The sequence below is a fragment of the Canis lupus genome, chromosome 33 (assembly GCF_048164855.1).
Source record: "Canis lupus baileyi chromosome 33, mCanLup2.hap1, whole genome shotgun sequence".
Taxonomy (NCBI): Eukaryota; Metazoa; Chordata; class Mammalia; order Carnivora; family Canidae; genus Canis; species Canis lupus.
In genome coordinates, this window is record NC_132870.1 from 23,250,073 (window position 1) to 23,275,023 (window position 24,951).

The 24,951-nt window shown below is 34.6% G+C and overlaps 1 protein-coding gene across 1 annotated transcript; it reads left to right on the top strand.

Annotated features, from left to right (window-relative positions):
- Positions 1–3,956: 3,956 nt before the first annotated feature.
- Positions 3,957–4,265, top strand: LOC140623573 (small ribosomal subunit protein eS17-like). The gene has a single exon (XM_072810029.1). It carries the CDS (start codon positions 3,957–3,959, stop codon positions 4,263–4,265), a length of 309 nt encoding a protein of 102 aa, XP_072666130.1.
- Positions 4,266–24,951: the final 20,686 nt, after the last annotated feature.

Sequence of the window (24,951 nt, forward strand, 5' to 3'; positions counted from 1 at the left end):
GAGTGTAAAATGAAGCACATTCCCAGTCTTCTTGTGAAAAAGGCCTATTTACTTATCCTGGTGCTTCAGCCTGAGGAACAGTCTTCAGGTTTTCCACACATCTAGAGACTACAGTGGAGCTCTCAGGGAACATTGTCAGGGAAACACCATCCTTGTATTCTCCCCTGGTCTCACTACAGTTCACTTCCCAGAAAGGAGCTTATATACATATTTTGGAACCCTAAGTTTTCCATCTGTCAGCTAGGGAACAGTTCAGATCTCCTGGTCTAGAGGCCAACAGGGCTTATAATTGTGGCCCCACAGAACTATATGCATTTACATATTTTAAAAGCTGATGCCTGAGGGTCTGGCTTCTAATCATGAAATTAGGTACTGACTGAGTCCATTCCTCTTGGAAAATATGGGTCTTGGCACACTCTCAACAAGGACTTGTCCAGAATAAATCAGGCTGCTTAGACAACCACAAAGATTTGAGAGACAACTAAGAGCTAGGGAAATTTGAACAATGAGTTTCATCACCTACATGAGCCCAGTCCTTCAAGACCAGGAGAGGTGACTGCTTTGCCTAATACACAGAAACACATGTAGACTGAGTAAAGCACACTGAGAAAATAGATGAATATGATCCAAACAAAAGAACAAAATAAGATGTCAGAAAAGACTTCAATGAACTCAATATAAAAAAATCTACCTGATAAAGAACTTAAAGTAATGGTCATAAAGATGTCCACCAGACTTTGGAGAAGAGTGGATGAACATAGTGAGAACTTAAACAAGGAGAGAAAATAGAAGAAAGTACCAAACAGAAGTCATAGGGCTAAAGAATACAATCACTAAACTGAAAAATATACTAGAGGGGTTCACTAGCTGACTAGAAGCTACAGAAGAATGGATCAGTAATCTAGAAGATGGAGCAGTGGAACTCATACAGAGCAGCAAAAAAAGAAAAAGGATTTTAAAAAGTGAAGATAGCTAAGGGGCCTACAGAACATCAAGAAGGATGAAATCTGTGTTGCAGGGGACCGAGAAAAAGTAAGAGAAAGAGGCATAAAACTTACTTGAAGAAATAATGGCTCAAGATTTCCTTAACCTGAGGAAAGAAACAGGCATGCATCCAGGAAGCCCTCAGAGTTCCAAACAAAATAAACCAGTCAGATCCACACAAAGACACATTACAGTTAAACTGTCAAAAGTTAAAGATAAAACCTTAAAAGCAAGCAAGAGAAAAATAACTTCTTGCATACAAAGGAACCCCCATAAGACTATCAGCAGATTCTTTAGCAGAAACTTTGCAGACCAAAAGAGAGTGGCATGACATACTCAAAGTGCCAAAAGCAAAAACTTACCAGCCAAGAATATTTTACCTGGCAATGTCATCTTTCAGAATTAAAGAAGAAGTAGGGTTTTTCAGACAGACAAAAGCTAAAAGGATTTCACCACCACTAAACTAGTCTTACAAGAAATGCTAAAGGGAATTATTTATTTTTTAAGGGAATTCTTTAATAGAAAAGAAAAGACATTAATTAGTAACAATAAAAAATATAAAAGTAAAAATCTCCAAGGTAAAGGTATATATATAATAAAGTTATTGGATTAATCACTTATAAAGCTAATATAAAGGTTAAAAGACAAAAGTAGTAAAATGAACTAAAGTAATTAGTTAAGCAATACTCAGAATTTAAAAAAGATGTAAAATGTGACATGAAACAAAATGTGGGGGGAGGCGGTAAAATGTAGTTTTAGAATGCTTGCAAGTTTAAGTAAACAACTTAAAATAGACTTTTTATATATGGGATGTTATAGGTGAGCCTCATGGTAACTACAAAAGCAAAAACCTATAGTAGAGACACAAAAGATAATAAAAAAGCTATCTAAACATATCACTAAGGAAAGTTATCAGACCACAAGACAAGAGGGCAGGAGAAGAAAGGAACAGAGACAAACTACAGAAACAGCCAGAAAACAATTAAGAAAACAGCAACAAGTACATAGCTACCAATAATCACTTTAAATGTAAACGGACTAAATTCTCTAATCAAAAGGCATGGACTGAATGAAAAAAATAAAAACAAGACTCATCTGTATGCTACTTATAAGAGACTCACTTCAGATATAAGGGCATACAGACTGAAAGTGAAGGGATGGAAAAATTATTCCATACAAAGGGAAACAAAAATAAAACTGGTGTAGCTACATCAGACAAAATACACTTTAAAACAAAGACTGTAATAAAAGACAGTACATATGATAATGAGCTAAGTATATAATTTAAGGAATTAGAAATTAATAGAAAAAAGCACATGAAAGAAAATAACAAATACAAGATTTGAAATTAATGAATAAGAAAATAAAGAAAAGATCAGCAAAACTCAAAAAATAATGAAATTGCCATCTTTGTGAAAAGATAAAGAAAACACATTTTTAAAATATTAAGATCAAAGAAAACAAAAAATGTGTATGCTGTGACAAGATATGGAATATTATGAACATTATCTGTCAATAAATTTTAAGTCATAGATGAGATATACACATTTTTAGAAAAAGAGAACTGCTAAACTTAATTCAAGAAATAAATATTTGCAGCATTTTTATAGAACTAGAACAACAACAAAGAACCCCTAAAATTTATATGCAACCACAAAAGACCCTGAATAGCCAAAGCAATTTTGTACAAGAAAAAGCTGGATATATCACAATTCCAGAGTTCAGTTTGTATTACAAAGCTGTACAAATCAAAACAATATGGTAGTAGCACAAAAATAGAAGTAGAGATCAATAGAACAGAAAAAAAAAAACCCAGAAATAAACCCACAATAATGTGGTCAACTAATCTTCAACAAAGGAGGAAAGAATATTTAAAGTAAAAAAGACAGTCTCTTCAACAATAGTGTTCGGAAAACTGGTAAGCTACATGCAAAAGAATGACACCGGACCACTTTCTTACACCATAGACATAAATAAACTAAAAATAGATTAAAGACCTAAATGTAAGACCTGAAACTATAAAAATCCTAGAAGACAGAACAGGCAATAAAGTCTCTGACATTAGTAATGGTTCTAGATATGTCTCTTGAGACAAGGGAAATAAAAGCAAAAATAAACAGTTAGGAATACATAAAAATAAAAAGCTTCTGCACAGTGAAAGAAACAATCAACAAAACCAAAAGGCAATCTACAGAATGGGAGAAGATATTTGTAAATAACATATCTGATAAAGGATTAGTATCCAAAATATATAATGAACATATACAACTCAACATCCAAAAAACAAATAATCCAGTTAAAAATGAGAAGACATGAACAGACATTTATTCAAAGAAGACATCTAGATCGCACATGAAAAGATGCTCAACATTCATCATCAGGGAAATGCAAATCAAAACTATAATTAAATATTAACTCATACCAGTCAGAATGGCTAAAATCAAAAACATAAGAAACAGCAAATGTTGGCAAGGATGTGGAGAAAAAGGAACTTTCTTGCACTGCTGGTGGAGATACAAATTGATACAGCCACTATGGAAAACAGTATGGAGGTTCCTCAATAAGTAAAAAATAGAACTACCTTATAATCCAGTAATTGCACTACTGGGCATTTACTCAAAAATACAAAAATATTAATTCAAAGGGATACATGTCTATAGCAGCATTATTTACAATGGCCAAATTATGGAAGCGGCAGGTGTCCTTCAATAGATGAATGGATAAAGAAGATACAGTATATGTGTGTGCATATGTGTGTGTGTATATATATACACACATATACATTGTGTGTGTGTATACACATATACATTATATATACACACATATACATACACACTCATGCAATATATATATATAATATTATATATATATATGTATATATATAATATATATATACCGTGAAGAAGGCAGCCCGAGTCATCATCGAGGAGTACTACACGCGCCTGGGGAACGACTTCCACACCAATAAGCGCATGTGCAAGGAGATTGCCATCATCCCCAGCAAGAAGCTCCGCAACAAGATCTCAAGCTATGTCACACATCTGATGAAGTGGATTCAGTGGGGCCCGGTGAGAGGCATCTCCATCAAGTTGCAAGAGGAGGAGAGAGAAAGGAGGGATAACTATGTGCCCGAGGGCTCAGCCCTGGATCAGGAGATCATTGAGGTAGATCCTGACACTAAGGAGATGCTGAAACTCTTGGACTTTGGAAGCCTGTCCAACCTGCAGGTCACTCAGCCTACAGTTGGGATGAATTTCAAAACATCATGGGGAGCTGTTTGAATCTTTCTGCTGTGCTGTAATATCTTCAATAAACCTTGGACAAAAAAATGTACATATATTTTACACACACATATATATGTGTGTATTGCATGAACATGGATAGAGCTAGAAAGTATAATGCAAGCAAAATAAGTCAGTCACAGAAAGACCGATACCATATGATTTCACTCATTGGTTGAAATTAAGAAACAAAACAAGTGAGCAAAGGAAAAGAGAGAGAGAGAGAGAGAGAGACAAGCCAAGAAACAGACTCTTAACTATAGAGAACAAACTGATGATTACAAGAAGGCAGGTGGGTGGGGGGATGGATGAAATAATTGACAGAGGTTCAGGAGTGCACTTTTGATGAGCACCAGGTGGTGAGTGGAAGTGTCGCTACATTGTATACCTGAAACTAATATTACACTGTATGTTAACTATACTGGGATTAACATTTTAGAAAACAAAGTATAAATAAATGCATAAGTAAATAACTGGGGCTTACATTGTCGGACTCTGTTATTATTATTCACAGTTGATTCATACAGTACACTAGGACTATATTTTCTTTTACTTTTTTGTTTTCTTAATCACAGTCTCATTTTTCTTTAGTTTGCTTTGTTTTTTGTGAAATTTCTAATTCATCTCTGACCTCAAATAAAAATGCAAATAACTTTAAGAAAAAGATATATCTGGATGGTCCTATACTCTTTAAAGAAATTTAGTCACCAGCTAATCTCCCAAAGCAAAATCAAGGACAAATGTGGCTTTCCGAGAGGATTCTACCAAACGTTCAAGAAACAAATAATCCTAACATTGAACAAACTGTTACATAAAAGTGAAAAAGAAGGAATTTTGCCAAATATAATAGTTAATAAATGCAAAACAATATATATGATTTGTATATACATATATATATATTTGTAAAGCATAGTAATAACCATCTGTGAACATATCACTGCACTTAAGGCCTTGAAGCATTCCAATACTGTGTACCAATGCTGTGTACTTAATGCTCCTATCCTGGCCTATCCGGTTGTCTCTTTAAGAGTTAAAGAGAACCCTGAATTTTGTATTTTCGTAACAGATTTTTAAAATTTGGGCACTTAGTAAAACACACAGATCTTAATACATTTTGACAAATTATCATACATATGTAAATAAGATAATTCCATTACACTAAATAATTCCCCCTCCTCCCACCAAGGTAACCGTTGTTCTCTACTTTCCTGATTTCTATCACCAGAACTTAGTTTTGTCTGTTTTTGACCATTACATAAGTTGACTTATACAGCATGTATTCTTGTGGGCATGTGTTTCTTTTGATCCATCCATCTTATCACAGTAATTCATTCTTTATTGCTGAGCAATATCCCAGTGTATAAATACACCAGTTTGTTTATATATTTTCCTGTTGATGGAATCTCAGACTGTTTCCAGTTTGAAGTTGTTATAATAGACATATAATATGACCAAAATACTGCTCAGCAAAACCAAAAATAATATAAACACTCTTACATACACTTTTGTGGACATATTTTAATGTTACTTGTGTAAATACTTTGACATAGAATTGGGTAGGTGTATCTTCTTTATTATAAGAAGCTTCCAAACTGTTTTCCAAAGTGGTTTTACCATTTTACACTCATACTAGAAATTTATGAGGTTTTTAGTTGCTCCTCTTGCAAAATGAACTTTGAATGTTGCCAGTCTTCTTAATTTTAGCCATTTAAGAGTGTGAGAACTGGTTCCCACTAGAGTTTGTCTTTGCAGTTTCTTAATAAATAAGGTTGAACAACTTTTTATGTGCTTAAGTGACTTGGAAAAAAGATAGTTTCTGAAAGAAAGCTTTGCTCATTTTGAATCTACAATTTAAAACATAATCCTGAACATTTGGGGATTTAAAAAGTGGCTTCTAGCTTGTCTTAATTAGTTTTTTAAAAATCTACTGATTGCTAAGTATAAGACATTCCTTTCTCCTCTCTTCAAAATAAGGAAGTCCCATTGAAATATACAAATCACTTGGATCATGATGTGAGGGAAAGCTTCACATGCAAACAAAAAGGAATTAATAAACTTTAAATTGTACTCAGCATGACCAGTTTTATAGTAATACTCCATCATGTGATTTGAAAGATTTTGTAAACAGAATGATACATAACTATCTCCAAAGACAAGCTGATGGGTTAGATTACAAATTCACTTAAAATGAATAGAGCTCTTGTTTTTATTGGGTTATTAAGACTAATAAAGCCTATGTAAATTTAAAATGAGAAAATTCAGGGGTGCTAGGGTGGTTCAGTTGGTTAAACAGCTGCCTTAAGCTCAGGTTATAATCCCACAGTTCTGGGATTCAGCCCTACATCAAGCTCCCTGTCCAACGGGGAGCCTGCTCCACCCTTCTGCTTGCTCGCGGACGCTCTCTCTCTCTTTCTTTCAAATAAAGAAAGAAAGAAAAGAAAAGAAAAAGAAAATTTACAAACTTTCATAAATCTGAAAAAGAAACTTTGAGTACTTGTTGGGCTATGTAACCAAAAAGGAAAAAAAAAAAAGAGAGAGGGAGAACTTTAAAATAAGGACTTTGATAGTTTACAAAATAAAAAGCATTGAAATGTGGTTGATATCAGACAAATATTAAGGGGATTTTTTTTCCCAACTAAGAACTTCAGAATCTTTAAATACACCTCAAGGGTGAAATCTGGGGACCCCTGGGTGGCGCATTTGGTTTTGGCTCAGGTCATCATCTCAGGGTCATGATGTAGAGCCTTATGTCAGGCTCCACACTCAGCATGGAGTCAGTTTGTCCCTCTTCTCTGCTCTTCCCCCTGCTTGTATTCCCTCTCTCTTTCTCTCAAATAAATAAATAAAATCTTTTTTTAAAGGTGAAATCTGATTACAATCTAGAATTTAGTTAATAGTAATGTACCAGTGTTCATTACTAAGTTTTGACAACTGAAGCAAAGCTATGTAAAATGTTAGCAGTAAAGGGAACTGAGTGAAAGGTGTACAGGAACTCTTTCTACAATAGGATTCAACTTTTCTGTAAATCTAAAACTATTCCAAAATAAATGGTTTATTTAAAAATATATATACTTAGAAAGAGATAAAGCAAATATGGCAAAATGTTAACAATTGGTATATCTAAGTGTCAGTTTTATATGGATGTTTACTAGCCAATCCTTTCAACTTTTCTGTATATTTAAAATTTGTCACAATAAAGTAATAAAAGAAAAAAATCACATTAGGTAAAAACAAAACAAGATGCAACAATTAAATATATGTATTTAGTATATAAATGTTGAAAATAGTTAAGAAAATATTCCTTATCTAGAACAAATTATACTGATTTAATAATTTTGATTTAAATAATATATGCCACCTCCTTGATGTCATTACACTGTGAAAAAAAAGTTAACCTATTTTTTTATTTTGCTTAATTTAGTAATGTTTTAACTTATATAAGACGTATTTATTTGTTCATAAAAAGCTTATTTCTTTTGAAATTTCTAATTTCCAAACTGATTTTATGAATCAAATACTTTATAATTATTTCCACAAAATGTTTAGGGAATATTTAAATACACAACTAAACTAAATTATAATAACATTTTCTAAAATAGTTTATTCTTTAAACTTACTATGCTACAAATCAATGTTAGTGCAATGTTAGTCCAAATACACTAAAATTTGCTAAAAATAGGCTAAAAATTTTATATAGTAACAAGTGGCTATCAGCTAGTAGATTTAAAAGGATATAAAATACTTTATATTAATGTACATGTTTCTTACTAATATTCACAAATGTAAAAAGCATACAAATAACTATGTCATGATTCAGTCCACAATAATGTTACATATCTAACTACCTCAACTCCCTCAAGTCAATGGATTGAAAGAATAAATATTTATTTCCTTGCTTATATGTCTGTGGGTAGTCTGCACATTAGCTGGCCTGGGCTGGACTTCCAGCTCTGGGATTTAGGCTCTAGACTTTGTGGTGCAAATGTATTTCTTCTAGGGTATAGGCAGAAGGGCATCAACTACCTGGGTCACGTTTCTCTAATGGTAGATCACTGGAGCATAAAGGACACGCCCTGTTATGAAAGAACATTTCAAGCCTCTGCTCACCTCATAGTCACTAACATCCCAATGGCCAAAGCCAGGCAAATGGCCAATCCCAAATGAAGGGGTAAAGAAACACACTTCATCCACCATGAGGCCATGGCAAGTGTGTGAAAGTAAAATAATACAACAGAGCAGTGAAGGATTAGGACCAATAACAGTCTACCTTATGTAGGCATGTATAATGGTGTGCAGTGTTTTCTGGAACTTTGCTACTCTGCTAACATGTTTGTATGTGACAGATGGTTCTAAGTTTATTCCCTAGTAGCCTTTGGTCTGTGACAGAAGTCAGCAACTTTGCTTGAGTTGAAACTAATAGGGGTGACTGAGATTCTAATAAATTAAAAAACTGCAAAGAAACATAAAGTTCATGGAAAATAACGGGTTTAATTTTTGTCTAGGAAGGAGAAAAAAGGGTAAATAAGTAAAATGGTTGGTTACAGTAGAATATGAAAGACAATAAGACAAATTGAGGCTTAATAGTAAAATTTAGAATGTCTGAGGTAAAGTGAACTATCTTTGTCTTGGTTTATAGTACCTGCAATTGTGAGTTTAAAATGAACAATAAAATGTATTCAACTTTGACAAAGTGTTAATGATCTTATTTTAAGAAAGTTTTGGTTCTCACTCACAACTAGTATCATTATTTCCTTCCTTCATCATCCTTCCCCTAACATGTTGCCTGCTCCTGGGTGACGCATCATTCCTTATTGGTTCTCTTCATCCTGACTATACCTCCACATACGGTACTGTCATTTAATTTTTTACAGTTTGAACCCTTTAGAGAGTGACATCTGTTTCCTTGTGGGATCTTAACTGATATGCATTTATTTCTTTGTTTTGTTTTAGATTAGCACATGTTAATGTTTAGGTGTTACTTTATCCATTGCGGCTAGTTGTCTAAAGTATAAGAAAAAGTTCAAAGTGTAATCTAATGTTATCTTTTAAATTAAAAAATTATATCCTTAGATATTATTTTGAGACATATATCTATTTAATAAAAAGCTTCTTAATGCCTTTTTTTTCCCCATCTTGTCACATGGAATGGTATTTCTGAGGAAAGAAACATGTTAAAAATGACTCACCTTTTTTTTTTCAGAAAAACAAATAAAACTCCCAGTTTCCTCACAATTTTGGATCTTTTAATGAATGTACTACTAACCTAATCCCTTTCTTTGCAATGTATCTCTCTAGTCTCGTACATTATGGTATTTGGTAAGAGGGGCCCATAGAAATACTCAGGCTTGATGGAAAGAGAAATCACACTTACTAAGCTTGCAGTTTCACACATTTTGTGAAAACTCTCAGACCTAAAGCTAGCACTGTTCTTAGGCATCCATGTCTATGGCGCAGAATATATTTCTGCATTTCTAGAAGATGCTTTGATAGACCTTCACTCCCTTGCTTTGGAGAAAGAAGTCCTTAAGAGGAATATTTCTTGAGATCATTGCTATCTGTCAGTTGGAAACACAAAAGACTAATGAGCAACCCTAATTTTCACAAATTAACACAGTGGGAAGGGCATAACTTCATAACGTAAATGAACCTGGGTTCAAAACCAACTGGAACAAGTTACTTGTTGGAGGCCATAGGGGGAACATGAGCTCTGCTTGACTCCAGCCTTATTGGCAATAAGAGGCTCCTCACCTTCTCTCTTGCACCTTGGAACTTACCTTCTACCTACCATTATTGTAACTAGAGTTATTGCAAGAACACACCTTTGAGAGAATGGATGAGCTGGATGGATGAGGACAAGACTCATATGCAAACTCCCTTCTTATTAAAACCCTCGCCTACCAGTTTGGGGTGATCTGCTTCTCTCTTCCATTCTCCTTATACTCTGTGTGCCGGGCTAGTTTGTGAGCCAATGTAATTTCACCCTTTCCAGTCTCTTCTTTTGCAGAGTAATACCTACTTTCACCCACCATGTATTGTAGAAAAGGATACCAAAGAACATTTTGTCTAAACCTCTTTTTTAGAGAAGAATTTTTATTAAATTGTACTGAATAGACCATAAGAATTCCTGATTGTCATCAGCCTTTCCTTTTTCTGACTACCTTCTAACCTTGAGCAAGTGGGTTAAACTTGCATTGTTTTGGTTTCTTGACCTTATAACGGGCTTTACATGTGCTGTGAATCCAGCACATTGCCTGGCTCATGGGAGACACTCGATAAAAATTATTATTACTATTTTTTGTTATTAGGGAAATCCCATGTGAGTGATATTATTGAAACAGTAAGAACAAGGAAGAAGAGACCCTTGAAAAGAACTCATGAATAAAATAAGCCAAAGAAGAAACATTGAGAAAATAAAAAGACTGCATTCAGCCTAGGTGTAATCATTTTTGTTTCCTCTTTTAAGTTTCCATTGTGCTACCTCAACACTAAGTTCACCTTGAAGAAACACCTACAAGGTGGAGATTGCCTGCCTCCAAAATACCTAAAGATCACTTTGTACTGGACAGTCAATAGTAGGGGTGGCATGCGTTTTACTTTGGTAAAATATTTGCCTTCCTTCTATATTCACTATGTTAGCCTTCTAGATAATGGAATTAAAATATTTATCTACCTCATTAAGATGTTGACAAAGTAAATTAACTTCTTTCTTCATAGAAGTACAAATTCAAATATAAGTTCTAAAATTATTTATTGCAAGAAAATCAATCTCTTCTGCTGTGAACAGACAAAAAGATAGATTTTCCTATATTTCTTGACAGTGATTTTTGGGGTTTTCATGAATTTTGAAAGCTTATGAATAAAGAAAAGAGTATAATCCCAGCAGTGAGTAGGAAGTTTATGATGAAGGATGGCATATGGATGGATGTCAGCAAGTATCAAGAACATTCAGGCAGAGATAAGGGAAGACATTGTGTGGGAGGAGTTGGCTCAGCTGTCTCAGGGTGCCAGAGATAGACCATCTTAAGTATCACCAAAATTCTGGATCCTGCCATAAATTTCTCATATATTAACCAGGATTTAAAAATCCCTTGAATAGTTTAATTTAAAAGTGTTTTTCACTGATAAATTGATTCTCCCACCTCAAGAGGAAGAGTTCCAGGACTACTATGAATAATAATAAAAATAATAACAAAAATAAGAGTAACGGTATCACATCAGTAAAATTGCTCTTTCATGCCAGGACCCAGTCACCTCACTGAATACCACGGCAAACCTGAAAGGAAGGTATTAATTATCCTTTTTTCACATATGTGGAAACAGAGGCTCATGTAAGTTAAGAAATCTCACAACAGTCCCATAGATCGGAAGGAATAGAACTGGGATTCAGACCCAGATCTATCACTTTTCAAAGCTGAATTTTTAATACTCCTATAATGGCACATGCAACTGGTTTACAGTTTCCATTGTATAGTTGGCATTCTGAATTGTCTATCAGTAAAAGAGAATGAATGTTAAACTTGTAAACTACATTGGCTTCTCACTTTATCCTTTTGGAAATGTTCCAAGAAAATACACCAAGATAGCCAAGCTGTACAAGAAAGAGTTTATACACTATAAAATATTTTCTAAGTATCATTATGAAGCATTTCTCTATTACGATAAAGCCACAATTTTTTTTAGATGGCACGAATTGTAAATATTTTTAAAATAAGTTGCTTTTAATGTTTCCTGAAGTATACCCAATTTATAAAAATTCTGATATAAGCCCCCGGATTTTAATTAAAAGATAGAGGATATGCTGACATGACATCAACAGGTTAAATTATGAATGATCTTTAAGATCTTTTCTTTCTTGTTTTCCTCCTAACCCCAAATACTCCTACTTCTATACTTTTGGTTTTTAGCTTTTATTTCTAAATACTTGGCTTGATTTGCCTTGATGTAGAGAGGCAAGCTTATAATGAGAAGATACTCGGTTTGGATCTTGAATATGCCAAGTACCTATAAGCATATACACAATGAGTGAAAAATATTCATAAATAATTTTGATATTATTATTACCAGTACCGGAATTTTTTTTTAGTTGTAATAACAGTTAAGATATAGAAATAACCAAATTAGTTAACACACACTTTCCTTGTTTAATTCACAGATACATATGAACAAAGGTTATGAACATTGATTCATTCTCAATTAAAATCTTTAACCTAACAGATAACAGCTTTTACTTGATACCTTTTAATTATGCTTTTTTAATATTTAGAAAGTTTATTGTCACCATAACTATGTGCACAGAATAATCCCCCCTTTAAAGAACTACTCTCAAAAATATTCAAATGTTTGCCTTTTGTCAGATTTTCTGCTAATACTTCAGAAGAGATGTCCCTTTTGGTTATTTTCTTTTAAAAATGCTTTTAAGATGATCTAAATGAACTTTAATCAACTGAACAAATTTATTTTTGATTGTTGAATCACTTAGGCAAACTACCTCAAAGTGCAAGTAAAATACAGAGTGAAATAAATTTGAATAACAGAATGTAAGGCTCTCCTTAAAATATCAGTCTTTTAGGTAAAAGTCACATTTAAGCTATGTTATTATTGTGGTTGGAGGCCAACAAAGTTTACTGGCTGAAAAGAGGTGAGGCATTTTATAGATAACACAGCCCATGTTCTATTATATACTAATCCACAGCTATAGAAAAACTTCCTTACTTAAAGTGAGGATTAGATATACCAGCTTTAAAAATGGCATGCTTTGGAGCACCTGAGTGGCTGAGTCGGTGAGAACATGACCTTAGGCTCAGGTCACTATCTCAGGGTCCTGGGATTGAGCCCCACATCAGGCTTTCTGCACAGTGGGGAAGCCTGCTTCTCCCTCTCCCTCTGCCCTTTCCCGTGCTTGTGCTGTCTCACATACTATCAAATAAGTAAAATCTTAAATAAATGATATATTTTAATGACTAATTTGCCCCCCAGTTTTAGGCAGACCATATACATTTTTGGCAATAATGATCCACAGATACAAACATGCATGTAAAGTAGTGATTCTCAACCAGGGCCAATTTTGCCCCTCAGGAGACATTTTTTATTATCATAACTTTGGGAAGTGTTCCTGGCATCTGTTGGGTAGAGGCCAACAATTTTTTTAATATCTTAAAAAGCACAACTCCCTACAGCAAAGAATCATCCGGTTCCACATGCCAATAGTGCCATTGTCCAGAAGCCGTAATGTAAAGGTATCTCTGATTAATGTGATAGAGTATTAAAAGCATTAATAAGTAGGATGTCTTGAGTTAAAGATTTAAAGTTAGTATATTTTGGGAGGATTGGAGTACAAGAAGATGTGTGAGAAGGTAAATGGTACAATCATTTTGGAAAACAATTTGACTTCTTAAAATTTTAACATATATCTACTTCACAATCCAAGAGTGATAAAAGTATGTATCTCTGCAATGACTTGTGCTTGAACATTCATAGCAGCTGTATTTGTGATAGCCCCAAACTGGAAACAATTCAAATGTTGATGAATAAACAAAATTTAGGCTATCTAAACAAGATAATATCACTTATCGATTAAAATGAAAAAAAGCATTACAACGTGCAACAAAAATGATATATCTGAAAATGATAATGGTGAGTGAGAGAAGCTAGACAAAAACAGTATATGCTCTATGATTTCAATTCTGTAAGATTCTAGAAGAAGCAAACAAATAGATCACTGGTTGCTTGGTGACACAGGTAGAGGAATAGATGGATTGAAAAAAGAGCTGAGGAAACTTTGGAGACAATGGAAATATATAAATTGATAATTATGGTAAGAATTTCATTCATATATATAAAAATATATATCAAATTAAAAATATATATCAAATTATATATATTATATATCAAATTGATACATATATATCAAATTATTTGAAATCTGTGGATATTGTATATAAATTATCTCAATAAAGTGATGAAAATTTAAAAATTCTACAGGTATCTTTTGACCAGTGTAGTAGAAACGTTGGTGAATAAATGCTCCCCAGTTCTAAATGTAGAGCAATTCCCAGACATATTCTACGTATTGAGAGTTTTGAGGTTCAGGTACCCAAGCATGGGTCAACTTGATAACATATACCTGAATATTGATTTTCTTTCTTTCCCTGTTACATTCTTTCCCATCCCCTACTCCCATTCAGGGGACCAATTCTGGAAATAAACTACCTAGCCTATCTTTCAAAGTCTGCTTTCTGCTGAGTATTCAAGGAAAGGCATATATCTTTTCCTCAAAATGTCTCCATACTGTTAGTATGGCTGATGCCAAAGATGGCAGAGGTCTTTAGGATCTTTGAATACAGATATTTTTGAGTGATGCCTTCAGGGAAGGAAGAGCTGTCTTCTGTAGATTCCTGAATGTGTTCAATTGAATTATTCATTTGAAACCCCTCCAATTTAGAGTTGTTTCACAACTTTATTTTATGTAAATGTAGCATGATGTTAAGAGATATTTCTAGCCTATCCTGGTGCAAGGATTCACTTGAGCTCCTCTGTTGAACAAAAATTTGCAAACTTGCAACCTACTTTAGTGCCAAATGAAACTGAGATGTGTTTTGTGCATTTCATTTAGGAATATTAGTTTGCACTTTTATTTCCCAAAGGCTGAAACAAATGGGTACTGTGTATCTTCTCATCCAAACAGGAAAATGTTCCTGAGGAAAGCTTTGATTTGGTTTGTTATTAAGGTATCATTTTAAAGTGATAATAGTGGGGGGCACCTGGGTGGCTCAGTGGTTGAGCATCTGCCTTTGGCTCAGGTCATGTCTCTCTCTCTGGATGTTTCTCATGAATAAATAAAATCATTTTTAAAAAGTGATAATTGATGTTTGTTATCTAAAGCTTGAGGGTAAGCTTTAGATCTGGAGAATGGAGTCCAATGGGTGCTGGAACTTGATTGTACCAGTTCCTGAAGACCTCAATTTATGTATCTCTTCCCAACTTTGTGTTTAGGGACATCACATAGGCAACTTAAAATTGGCAAAGGTGAGAATATTTACACCATAGAAGTTAGCAAGTGCCATGAATGAGAGCTTTTCCCCTCCCAACGCTTCCCCCCCACCCTCAAGCTTAGTTTCTCAGCCCATCACTGATACAATCAACAAGGAGCCAAATGATACATTGTGGTGATTACCCTCAGTTTATGTCCTCCAACTGGATGATTACTGAGCTGCCCATGCCAAGTAATCATAACTTAGAGGTAAAAGGGAATGGAAATCACTCTTAAACTTTCTTACTTTGCAGATGATGTGTAGAGAGGTTAATTGATCCAGTTCACATGATGGGTTTCAGGGCTTACTCAGTTTCAGGACTTAGACTAGAGTTCACCTAGTGAATCTTAGCAGCCTGCTGGGAAAGCAACTCTCTAATTACTCAAATTTACAAGGAATCCCTACAGTTGTGAGGACTCAACTTAACCTTAGGGTCCCAACCAAAGCCTTAAACGTATTTGGGTCCCAAACCTATATTCATGCTATTCATTATGGCAAATCCTAAACAAGCTTATGGAGATGTTTCTGTAGTTTGTTTTATTAGCAACTTTAGGTCTTTTGAGAGTTAAAGCGTCCGAGTTAACTTTAGGTGCTAATGTACATACACAGACTCAAGTGAAAGTTGCAGTGTTGCTTTATATATGTCTTGAGTTTAGTTATTTTTAAACTCATATGATTTATTGGATCTAATGATAAAAGAAAGCTGTGAAACAGAGCTGATTTTTTCAACATCTTAATGCTCATCAATGATGTCAAACGTAATGATAAAAAATATCTAAGACCAGAAGGACACATTTGTAAATATTTATAAACATAAAAGCAAAATATATACAAAGTATTCTTAGAGTCTTGGACTCATAGTTCCTAAAGAATTTTGAAGAAACCCTTAGCACATCTTTATGGGTGATTTACAAATTGGTATTTATTGAATTAATTGACCCCAGAGGGCAGTCTAGATCTTAATAGAGCAACTTTGTTAGCAAATTCCACTGTTTCTAAGTGTCTTACAGACCATGAGGAGTCCTTGAATTGTGAAATGAGAATGTTGATTCTAGTCCTAAGGATATGGAAAGCATATCAGTAGTTGGGGAAAGACTTCCTGAAGAAGTAGTTGTTTCCCCTCCTTATCTGTGGACTATGGAAGTTCTCCTCACTGTTAGTTGGAAGGGTTTGAGAGGTCAATGTCTCCTACCCTTCTGTGGTAAAGTTTTAAAATGCAAATGCTTCTAGTTACGTCCTGCGAAAAATATCCAACATCATTCACTAACTTTACAAAGAATTCTGTGAATCCCCCAAAGATGAAAGCAAGGGAAAAGCTAATTAATTTTTATTTGGTTTCTGTTATGTGCAGCACTGTACAATGCATTTAAATCGATGACTATGATACGCGAGAGCTTGGTTCTTGTCTCATGGAGTCGAAGAATGAGTCTTGTGGAAAACAGTGAGCAAAGCGATTGAGGTTGATTAAGCAGAGATACAGAAAAAGTTCTCAGAAGTGAGAGGGGTCCCAAAAGGGCTGCCACTGAGGGCTTTCACGTCTGTCTTCTATAGGGAACTTGGTAAATTTCTTGCCAATATCAGGGTGGATATTTAGAACACATGGTGGACTTTTAACTATCATAATAACAAGATGTTTTTGTAAATATCACAAGCCCAAACAAGGTGTTCCCTGCTCTCTTGTTAGTATCTCCTCCATAATATTTCTCTACATCTGGGATTTCTGTGAGCCTAGTCAGGTAGCCCATGGCCTTGAGATTCTTGTGCCATCTTGGTTTGAGCAGGGACTATTGATAACACCTTAATGACATATTTCTTTGGGGTCTGGTGAGTTTCTGTGATTACTTCGTAGTCATTAAAGATGCACTAACATTTTAGAGACAGGGAGCCAGGTTTATTTTTTTCTGTTTTTACTGTCTTATCTCTGTGTTCTTGGGATGGGTAGGATCCTGACTCTGGGGCCTTTCCCTTATCTTTCCCTGCCTAGCCTCATCTGCCCCTAACTCATTCCTACATCTATTGCATTTATTCAGCTTTCACAGTTTGAAGAAATAATATTTCCTGGCTCTGATCTGTTGGACTTGGCTGTCTAATCTGCTCCAGCATATCCTTAACCTCTTAACCCTCAGAGTTATCACTAGTGGATTCTAGAGTTAATCAGGTGAATCGATGTGCAGGATGGTAAATAGCTATTTTATTTATTTTACAAATCTTTATCATTGCTTCCTTGGATTTATCATTATTTACCCATAAATTTCTATATGATATTGGCATCTTCTATCAGGAGCTAAAGAAAGGAAACATCTTCATGTATATAAAGATAAAATATTCTATAAAGCTTTTGTAACTTGTCTATGAAATGAACATGCAGAATTCTATACATAAGTGGCCAGTTTTCCCTTTGAGAATTCAGTACTTGGGTTTTCTTTGTTTGTAGACAAAATATGTGGCTGTAGTTTTCCAACATTAATTTGAAGGCTTTTGTCTGGACACAAAAATCAGTAAAAATATGTATTCTGGTTTGATCTGAAGTTTTCATGAATTGAGCTGATGAGAAAGCAGATGGTTACAAGGAAGCAGGACAAGGCTTAGATTGCTGCAGGCATGACTTATTATAAAATACAAGTGAGCAATATGTAAAAGGAGCAAAGAATTGAAAGGATGGAATAATTTCATATTTCTACACAAAAAAAAATTGCCTAGGATTCTTTCTTATTCAAAAGGGGAAATATGACCTCCTGTCTTGGCTCATAAACAAATCTATTCAACATTTCTCAGTATGCCTACTCGTTCCTGCATTGTTGGCTATATTCCACAGCCTGGGGAGAACACAGAGAGTTTAAGCCTAACAAATACTCTAATTCCTCCCCAATCATTTGAGAACTTGAGATCCCACAGTTCTACTCTTTTTATTGAAGCAGTTTTCAAAACTCAACTGAAAGCAACAGGGTTTTTTTTACAAGGAAAAATTTGTACCGAGTGAGATATGAACACAGAGGGGGATTCTCAGGCTGTTAATACGCCTGAGAAACTGTGAGGCAAAGAGTAGGGACATAAGTATGCTTGGTGAATTGAGTTACATCTTTCAATGTCAGGCCATTGGATTCTTTATCATGCTTAAGACCCTTGTAATGAATTGGGTCCTTAGGGAAATATGCTATCTTAATGACCTTTGTGATCTCAACAACCTTTAGAGATTTACAGGCACCTCACCATTAGTGTGAAGAAATTCTCATGTGATACAGCGTAGAATAATTCTTTAACCAAGCCAAGAATTTTGGAGTCCAAAGGCCTGAATTCACATGTGACTCCATCACTTGCTAGGAGGTGACAGAGCTGTGATTAACTATGTTAAAAAACAGGATATATAATATGATCCCATCTTTTGGAAGAGGAACTATTTTATGTATATACATAAACTGCATTTTTTTTTCATAAACTGCATTTTACATACAGTTGACCTTTGAACAATATGGATTTTAACTTTGTAGGTCCACTTACATGTAGATTACTTTTTATAAAAATAGGAGAGTACTGCAAATGTTTTTTCTCTTTCTTATTATTTTCCTAATAACATAATCTTTTCTCTGGTTTACATCATTGTAAGAATACAGTATGTAATACATATGACATAAAATTTGTCTTCATTGGCTGTTTGTTATTGGTAAGGCCAATCACTAAGGTCAGCGGTAGGCTATTGAGTTTGGGGGAGTCAAAAGTCATACACAGATTTTTGACTGGGCAGAGGTCATTGCCACTAAGCCCCATGTTGTTTAAGGGTTAACTGAAAATATAAATTGTTATTCACACATGTGCAGCACACACACTCTGTACAAAAGAAAATTCAGATAGCTTTAAGTGATATGAATATTTTATTGAGCAGGAAACAAATCTTTGGTGAATAGGGAGACTTCAAATCTGAATGTGGGATAAAGCTCAGAAGAATGATGCTATAGGATAGCTTATAAAGAGAATGAGGAAATCGTTTAACCTTTACAGTGATTGATTGTTATAATGAGAATTTCCAGACAGCAATAGATTGGTTAAAAATGATTATATTAAAATGGAAGACAACTTAGGTTTCATTTATCAGAGGTATTTACAAGGAATAACCTAAGTTATATTTCACTTAAGTTCATGGAATAAACTAGATTAAGTTTTGTTTATGTGGCTTAACCAGTTTTGTTTTCTCAGGGGATTTTAAGTCTGGTCTCCATTTAATTTATTTTAATTATTCCTCCCTTTTGGTCACTCCTTCACCAAGCTGACAGTATGACCAAATAAGATACTATTCGTCTCAGGTATCACTGTTGACTAGTCACTGGAACACATGGTCACTGTGTTGCTGTTACTGGGGGATATTCTCCAAAATGTTAAAATCTGGGTACCTGGGTGGCTCAGTCAGTTAAGCATCTGCCTTTGGCTCAGGTCATGATCTTAGGGGTCCTGGGTTTGAGTCGTATGTCAAACTCCCTGCTCAGGGAAGGGCTTTTCCCTGTCTTCCCCTCTCCCCCTGCTTGTGCTCACTCTCTCTCTCTCTCACTCCCTCAAATAAATAAATAAATAAAACTTTTAAAAAATGTTAAACTCTTAAAAGTTAAGGTGACCTTACATTCCTTATCTTTGCTTGATGACATTTCTAATCTTTCTATAGTAAACATGTTACTTGAATCATAAAATAAATTGTATGCAAAAATAAATGAGCTAGATTACATCAATTTTTTTATTCTGTGATTCCACATATCAAAGAAATATGGTAGTAGAGAGGTTTTTGCAATAGAAAGGTCGACACTAGCCACCCCCTAACCCTGGCCTCATTTATCTTAAAAAAATTCCAGGAATATATCTCTTCAGGGAGTATGTCACCATTGCCTCTGCTGCTGGCATCAGAAGAACTGCTGGTAGGAAAAGACTTGAGTGCAACATGATGCTCACTGGTCTCTCCTCTGTACCAGTTTCCAAAGCAGCAGTAGACTAAGGTAACAGAAAGAGCTGGGGGAGACAGTGCCTGTGGTGGGTTTGGGAGAATCATTACACAGTGAAACACAATTCCATTAAAGCATGCTTATATTAGGTAATTCAACTGTTTCTACTAAAATGATTGCTGATCAAAATGTTCAAAGAAATGAGGGGAGGGGAGACAGAGATTAGATGCTAAAGTCTGGTGCTACTTGCAGTGTCACGTTTGAGACATAGTCACTCTGGAACACCTAGGTGGCAGGTCAAGGCTATGCATAGGCGACAGCAAATAAGAAAACCAAATTTTGTTGAAAATTATTTTATATGTGATATTTTTAAAAAAATCAAAGTCACTATGGAAAAATTTAGAGACTTACTGCAATTTCTGATACTACTTTTTTTTTTAAATTATTTATTTAATTTAAGAGAGAGATTGTGTGCAGGGAGGGGCAGAGGGAAAAAGAATCTGAAGCAGATTTTCATTGAGCTGGGAGCCTGACATTGGCTTAATTTTCCAACTGTGAAATCATGACTTGTGCCAAAATCAAGAGTGAGACACTTAACTGACTGAGCCACCCAGGTGCCCCACTAATAGTACTTATTTTATGGTTTAGTAATAGTCATGGCTTGAATGTGTGTAGGTGTGTTCTTTTTAGTTTTTAGGATCTCTGAAGGTCTTAAACTAGCTCTTAGCATCATCACATCTATGATTAAACTATATGATTCTTTGGAGACAGAATATAAAATAATAACTAAATAATCAGAATATGAGCTATTGCAAATATGTCTAAGCTGATGGCTATTAAATATACTTAAGCATAAATCACTGATTATCAAGCATTGAAAATTACTCTTTCCCAAAGACAAATGCCCTTTCTCTGTGGGCCTTGCTCTGAATGTGACAATAGCTGAAAGTATGATTTTTATATATTTATATGAGTAGAACTTGAAGTTTCATTTCTTTAGAACTGAGTGAAGGGGAAAGACACTTCTTATCCAGATTAAAGTTATTTGACTGTTTACCGTTTTAAGTCCCATGACCTCTCTTCTTTACCATCAAAGGATAATCTAACCCAGAGGATAGAGCCAAAGGGGTCATCTTAGGTTGTTTTAGTGAAAAGAGTAACTTTTCCTAAAACCACTTTAAACACAGAGTATTCCTCTTTATTAAGTAAATAATTTTAATTCTAACTTTATGTATGCAAACACTAAATATTTCCCATCTGAAATCCAGTTAGTCTATATACAGTATGTAAAATTTGCTCCAATTGTTTAACAAAACAAACATGATCTATTTCTTTCCAGAAGGAAGTAAAAGCTTAATAGTCAGGAGACATTTTGAAGCAGGATTCTAAGGAATAACAGAATCTTTAGGTTAGAAGAAAAGGAGATGGATTCAGTTCTTCTGTTTCCTTCCTCTTGTCTAAAACAGTTAGGCAAAAAACATGGAGCAAGTAAGTCATAATGCTCAATAGCCATCTTCAAATATGAAAGGAGTATGTGCCAGTAGAGAGACCATCTTTAGGCAATTCAGACTAAATAGCTGACGGAACACCTCACAAATGTTTAAGGGTTAATACATAATGACAGAAATGGAATCAATTAATTTGATTTAATTTGTACCATGTGAAAAATTTGCATGAATTTTGGAGTAAAAGATTCTGAGCTCAGCACTATCCTGGGCTTCTCTTCATTTTTACTCCTTGCAACAGTAGCTGAGTCAAAGTCACAGAGTATGGAGGTCTTGCTTGCTTGAGAGAGAGTCCCTTCTTATTGCAGCATCCTATCCTCACCAGAATTTAGAAAGAACACATTTAAGACTACTTAGCCAGAGATTGAAAGAGTTGACAGAGGTAAGTCAATTGAGGTAAAATGGACTGGCTCTGTCAATGATACTGATGGCTGTTTATTTTATAATGGAGTAAACCCCAATATGACAATTCTAGAGCACCAGATCTTTGTCTTTTAGGTAATAACATTGAGGTCTCAGTTTCTGGTTGTTCGCAATTCTTTGGCCCTGCCCAAGTGAAAACATAACTTTTTAAAATTTATATTAAAAAATTAGCATATCTTTTATTCAATCAATAAATATTTGTGGATACTACATATATGTCAGGCAAATTAGTATGCTCTAATAAAGAATCAGGGAAAAAAGTGAGATTAATATATCTCTAAATATGGGGCACACATTCTTACCTCTCATTCGGAGGAACATCTATGTTTGCACTTTTTTATATATGCCCAATTAATGTCTGCCCAATTAAATAATAAAGTTAGGCCAATTTTTTGTAAATGTTTGACTCAGATGCAATACAGGAATCTCCAAGCCTCAAGTTTTTTTTTCAAATATTCACTATTGATTAAATATGATTGTGATTTTCTTCTGAGAGACTCTGAGAAATTCACCAAATAAGTGAATGTCCCAGAAACGGGATGCTTTGCACTTGGTTCACAAAGTAAGATTAATGACACCATGTAGTTGGTGATGACAAGGCCATGCTGAGCAGTCATGGAAGATTAGGTTGTAACCATCTGTTTTCCATGTGATGTCTTAATAAATACTACCACCTACATTGAGGTGTTATTACAGTCAGCCTCCTGGGTATTTGTAGATCAGGGCACTTGGGCACAAGGAAGGAATTGTTGCATTTCTTTGAGTTACCACATGGAATGTTTGTGGCCTACATTAAAACAGCAGTTCCATTTTGATGTTTGTATGTGTGTGTATATGTGTGTGTGCATTTTACTGCAAAGAACATTTGGTAAAGGGATGCTAGGAATGGAAAGTTAGGATGAGAGGTTTGCTTAAAAAGAAAATAGAATGAAAATTTAGAAAAAGTAAGACAGAAGAAAAGGTATCTCTGATTTTTGCCAAGAAAGAATTGAATTAAGAAAATTCTGGTTATGTGTTATACTTGGTATGAATGCCCTAATAAAAATAATAAAGAATCCCTATCATTATTTTCTAATTAAAACTGCCCACCCATGACAGCAATAGATAAGATGCGTGTATGTATGTATATGTAAATCAGCAGAGCACTCATTCATTCAATAAATATTTATGCTATTTAAGGGAACCTATGTTCCAGGTAAACCATTTTTTTCTAATAAGAGAAAAAATTTCATATGCATATAAAACTTGTGTTATTATTTATTAAAGTTAATAGTAAACTTAATTGTTATATATAATGCATATATTAAACCTATTGTTAATTACTATTAATTAAACTTATTAAACAAGAATATCATTAATATTTATTAATAATAGTTTACTATATCTATACTGATTTGTTTTTATTTAAAATGCAATGAATGTATAGGATTCTGCTTTTTTTATAGACATAGTAACTCATGAGTCTGAAAACAAATTATCTGGAACATTACTAAACTGGTGAATGCCGATGAAAAACCAAACTGAATTGAAAAAGAAAACAAAGACCTGCCTGGAATAAAAGATATATATTTGAGTTTAAACTCATGGGCCATTCTACTTTATTCACAGAGGAATTCTTCAGACTTCCATTGATAACATACATCTATATATATATTTTTAAAGATTGATTGATTGATTTGATTGATTGAGAGAGAGCAAATGCCAGCAGGAGGAGGAACAGAGGGAAAGGGGAGAGAATCTCCAGTGGACTCCCCACTGAGCACAGAGCCCAAGGCAGGACTCAATCTCATGACCCTGAGATTTTGACCTGAGCCAGAATCAAGAGTCAGATGATTAGCTGCAGGTTCCCAGGAGCAAATAGAGGGAGAAGAAAAGGAAAGGGCACTATTTGAGTAAGATGTAAATCAGAACAAATAGACTGACAAGATGGAGAGGAGAGAACATGGTTATAACAGTCAAATAAGTACAGTGAGATTAATCTTGACCCATGTAGTATAGGGGTAATGATCTTGCCTACCTCAGTAGTACCAGGAGTAGGACTATTTTTCCGGCACTGTATTTATAATTGCTGCTTTTAGTAATGAATTTGAGCCACCCACAAAAAGTTGTTAGGTTTAGGGGATTTTTTTTTAGTAAGACAGGAAATATGGATTCATTTTAGCAGTATTTTCAACTAAAATTGTTAAGAAAAATTAAAAGCTTGACTCAAAAACTACTTGTGAAATTTGCTTTTATGGAAAATCTTATCTCTGACTATGCAGGATGAGTTTTTAACTATGTAATATTTAATCATTAAAACAGACTCAAAAACTGTTCTTTTGTAATCTATCTCATTCTTCTAGATTAAATGACTTTCAGGCACTACAAATTCAGACTTGATCTTGCTAGCACACATCCTCTCACACTGGCTGAACATAAGGTAGATCATATCTTGGAGTTTATTTGAAGAAAAATCTATGCTTGGGGAGCCAGGGTGAGTCAGTTGGTTGAGCATCTGCCTTTGGCTCAGGTCATGATCCCAAGGTTCTGGGATTGAAGATTCTGGGATCAAGCCCCATGTCAGGCTCCCTGCTCAAGTGGGGAGCTTGCTTCTCCCAACCTCTCTGCCCCTCCCCCCACTCCTGTGCTCTCTCTTGTTCTACTTTTTCTCTCAAATAAGTAAATAAAATACGTTTTAAAAAAGTCTTTGCTTATGAGGTCCTGGATTTGGAGATGCTTCAGTTTCATGCCAAATTGCCATTGGCATTGTATATTTCTTGTTCCAAAAGTCCATTTCGAATTGGGAGTGTGGGGAGAGGCCAGTGAC

What these genes read in the sequence shown, in the direction of transcription:
- LOC140623573 (XM_072810029.1), top strand. Translation starts at nt 3,957, where the DNA reads ATGTGCAAGGAGATTGCCATCATCCCCAGCAAGAAGCTCCGCAACAAG.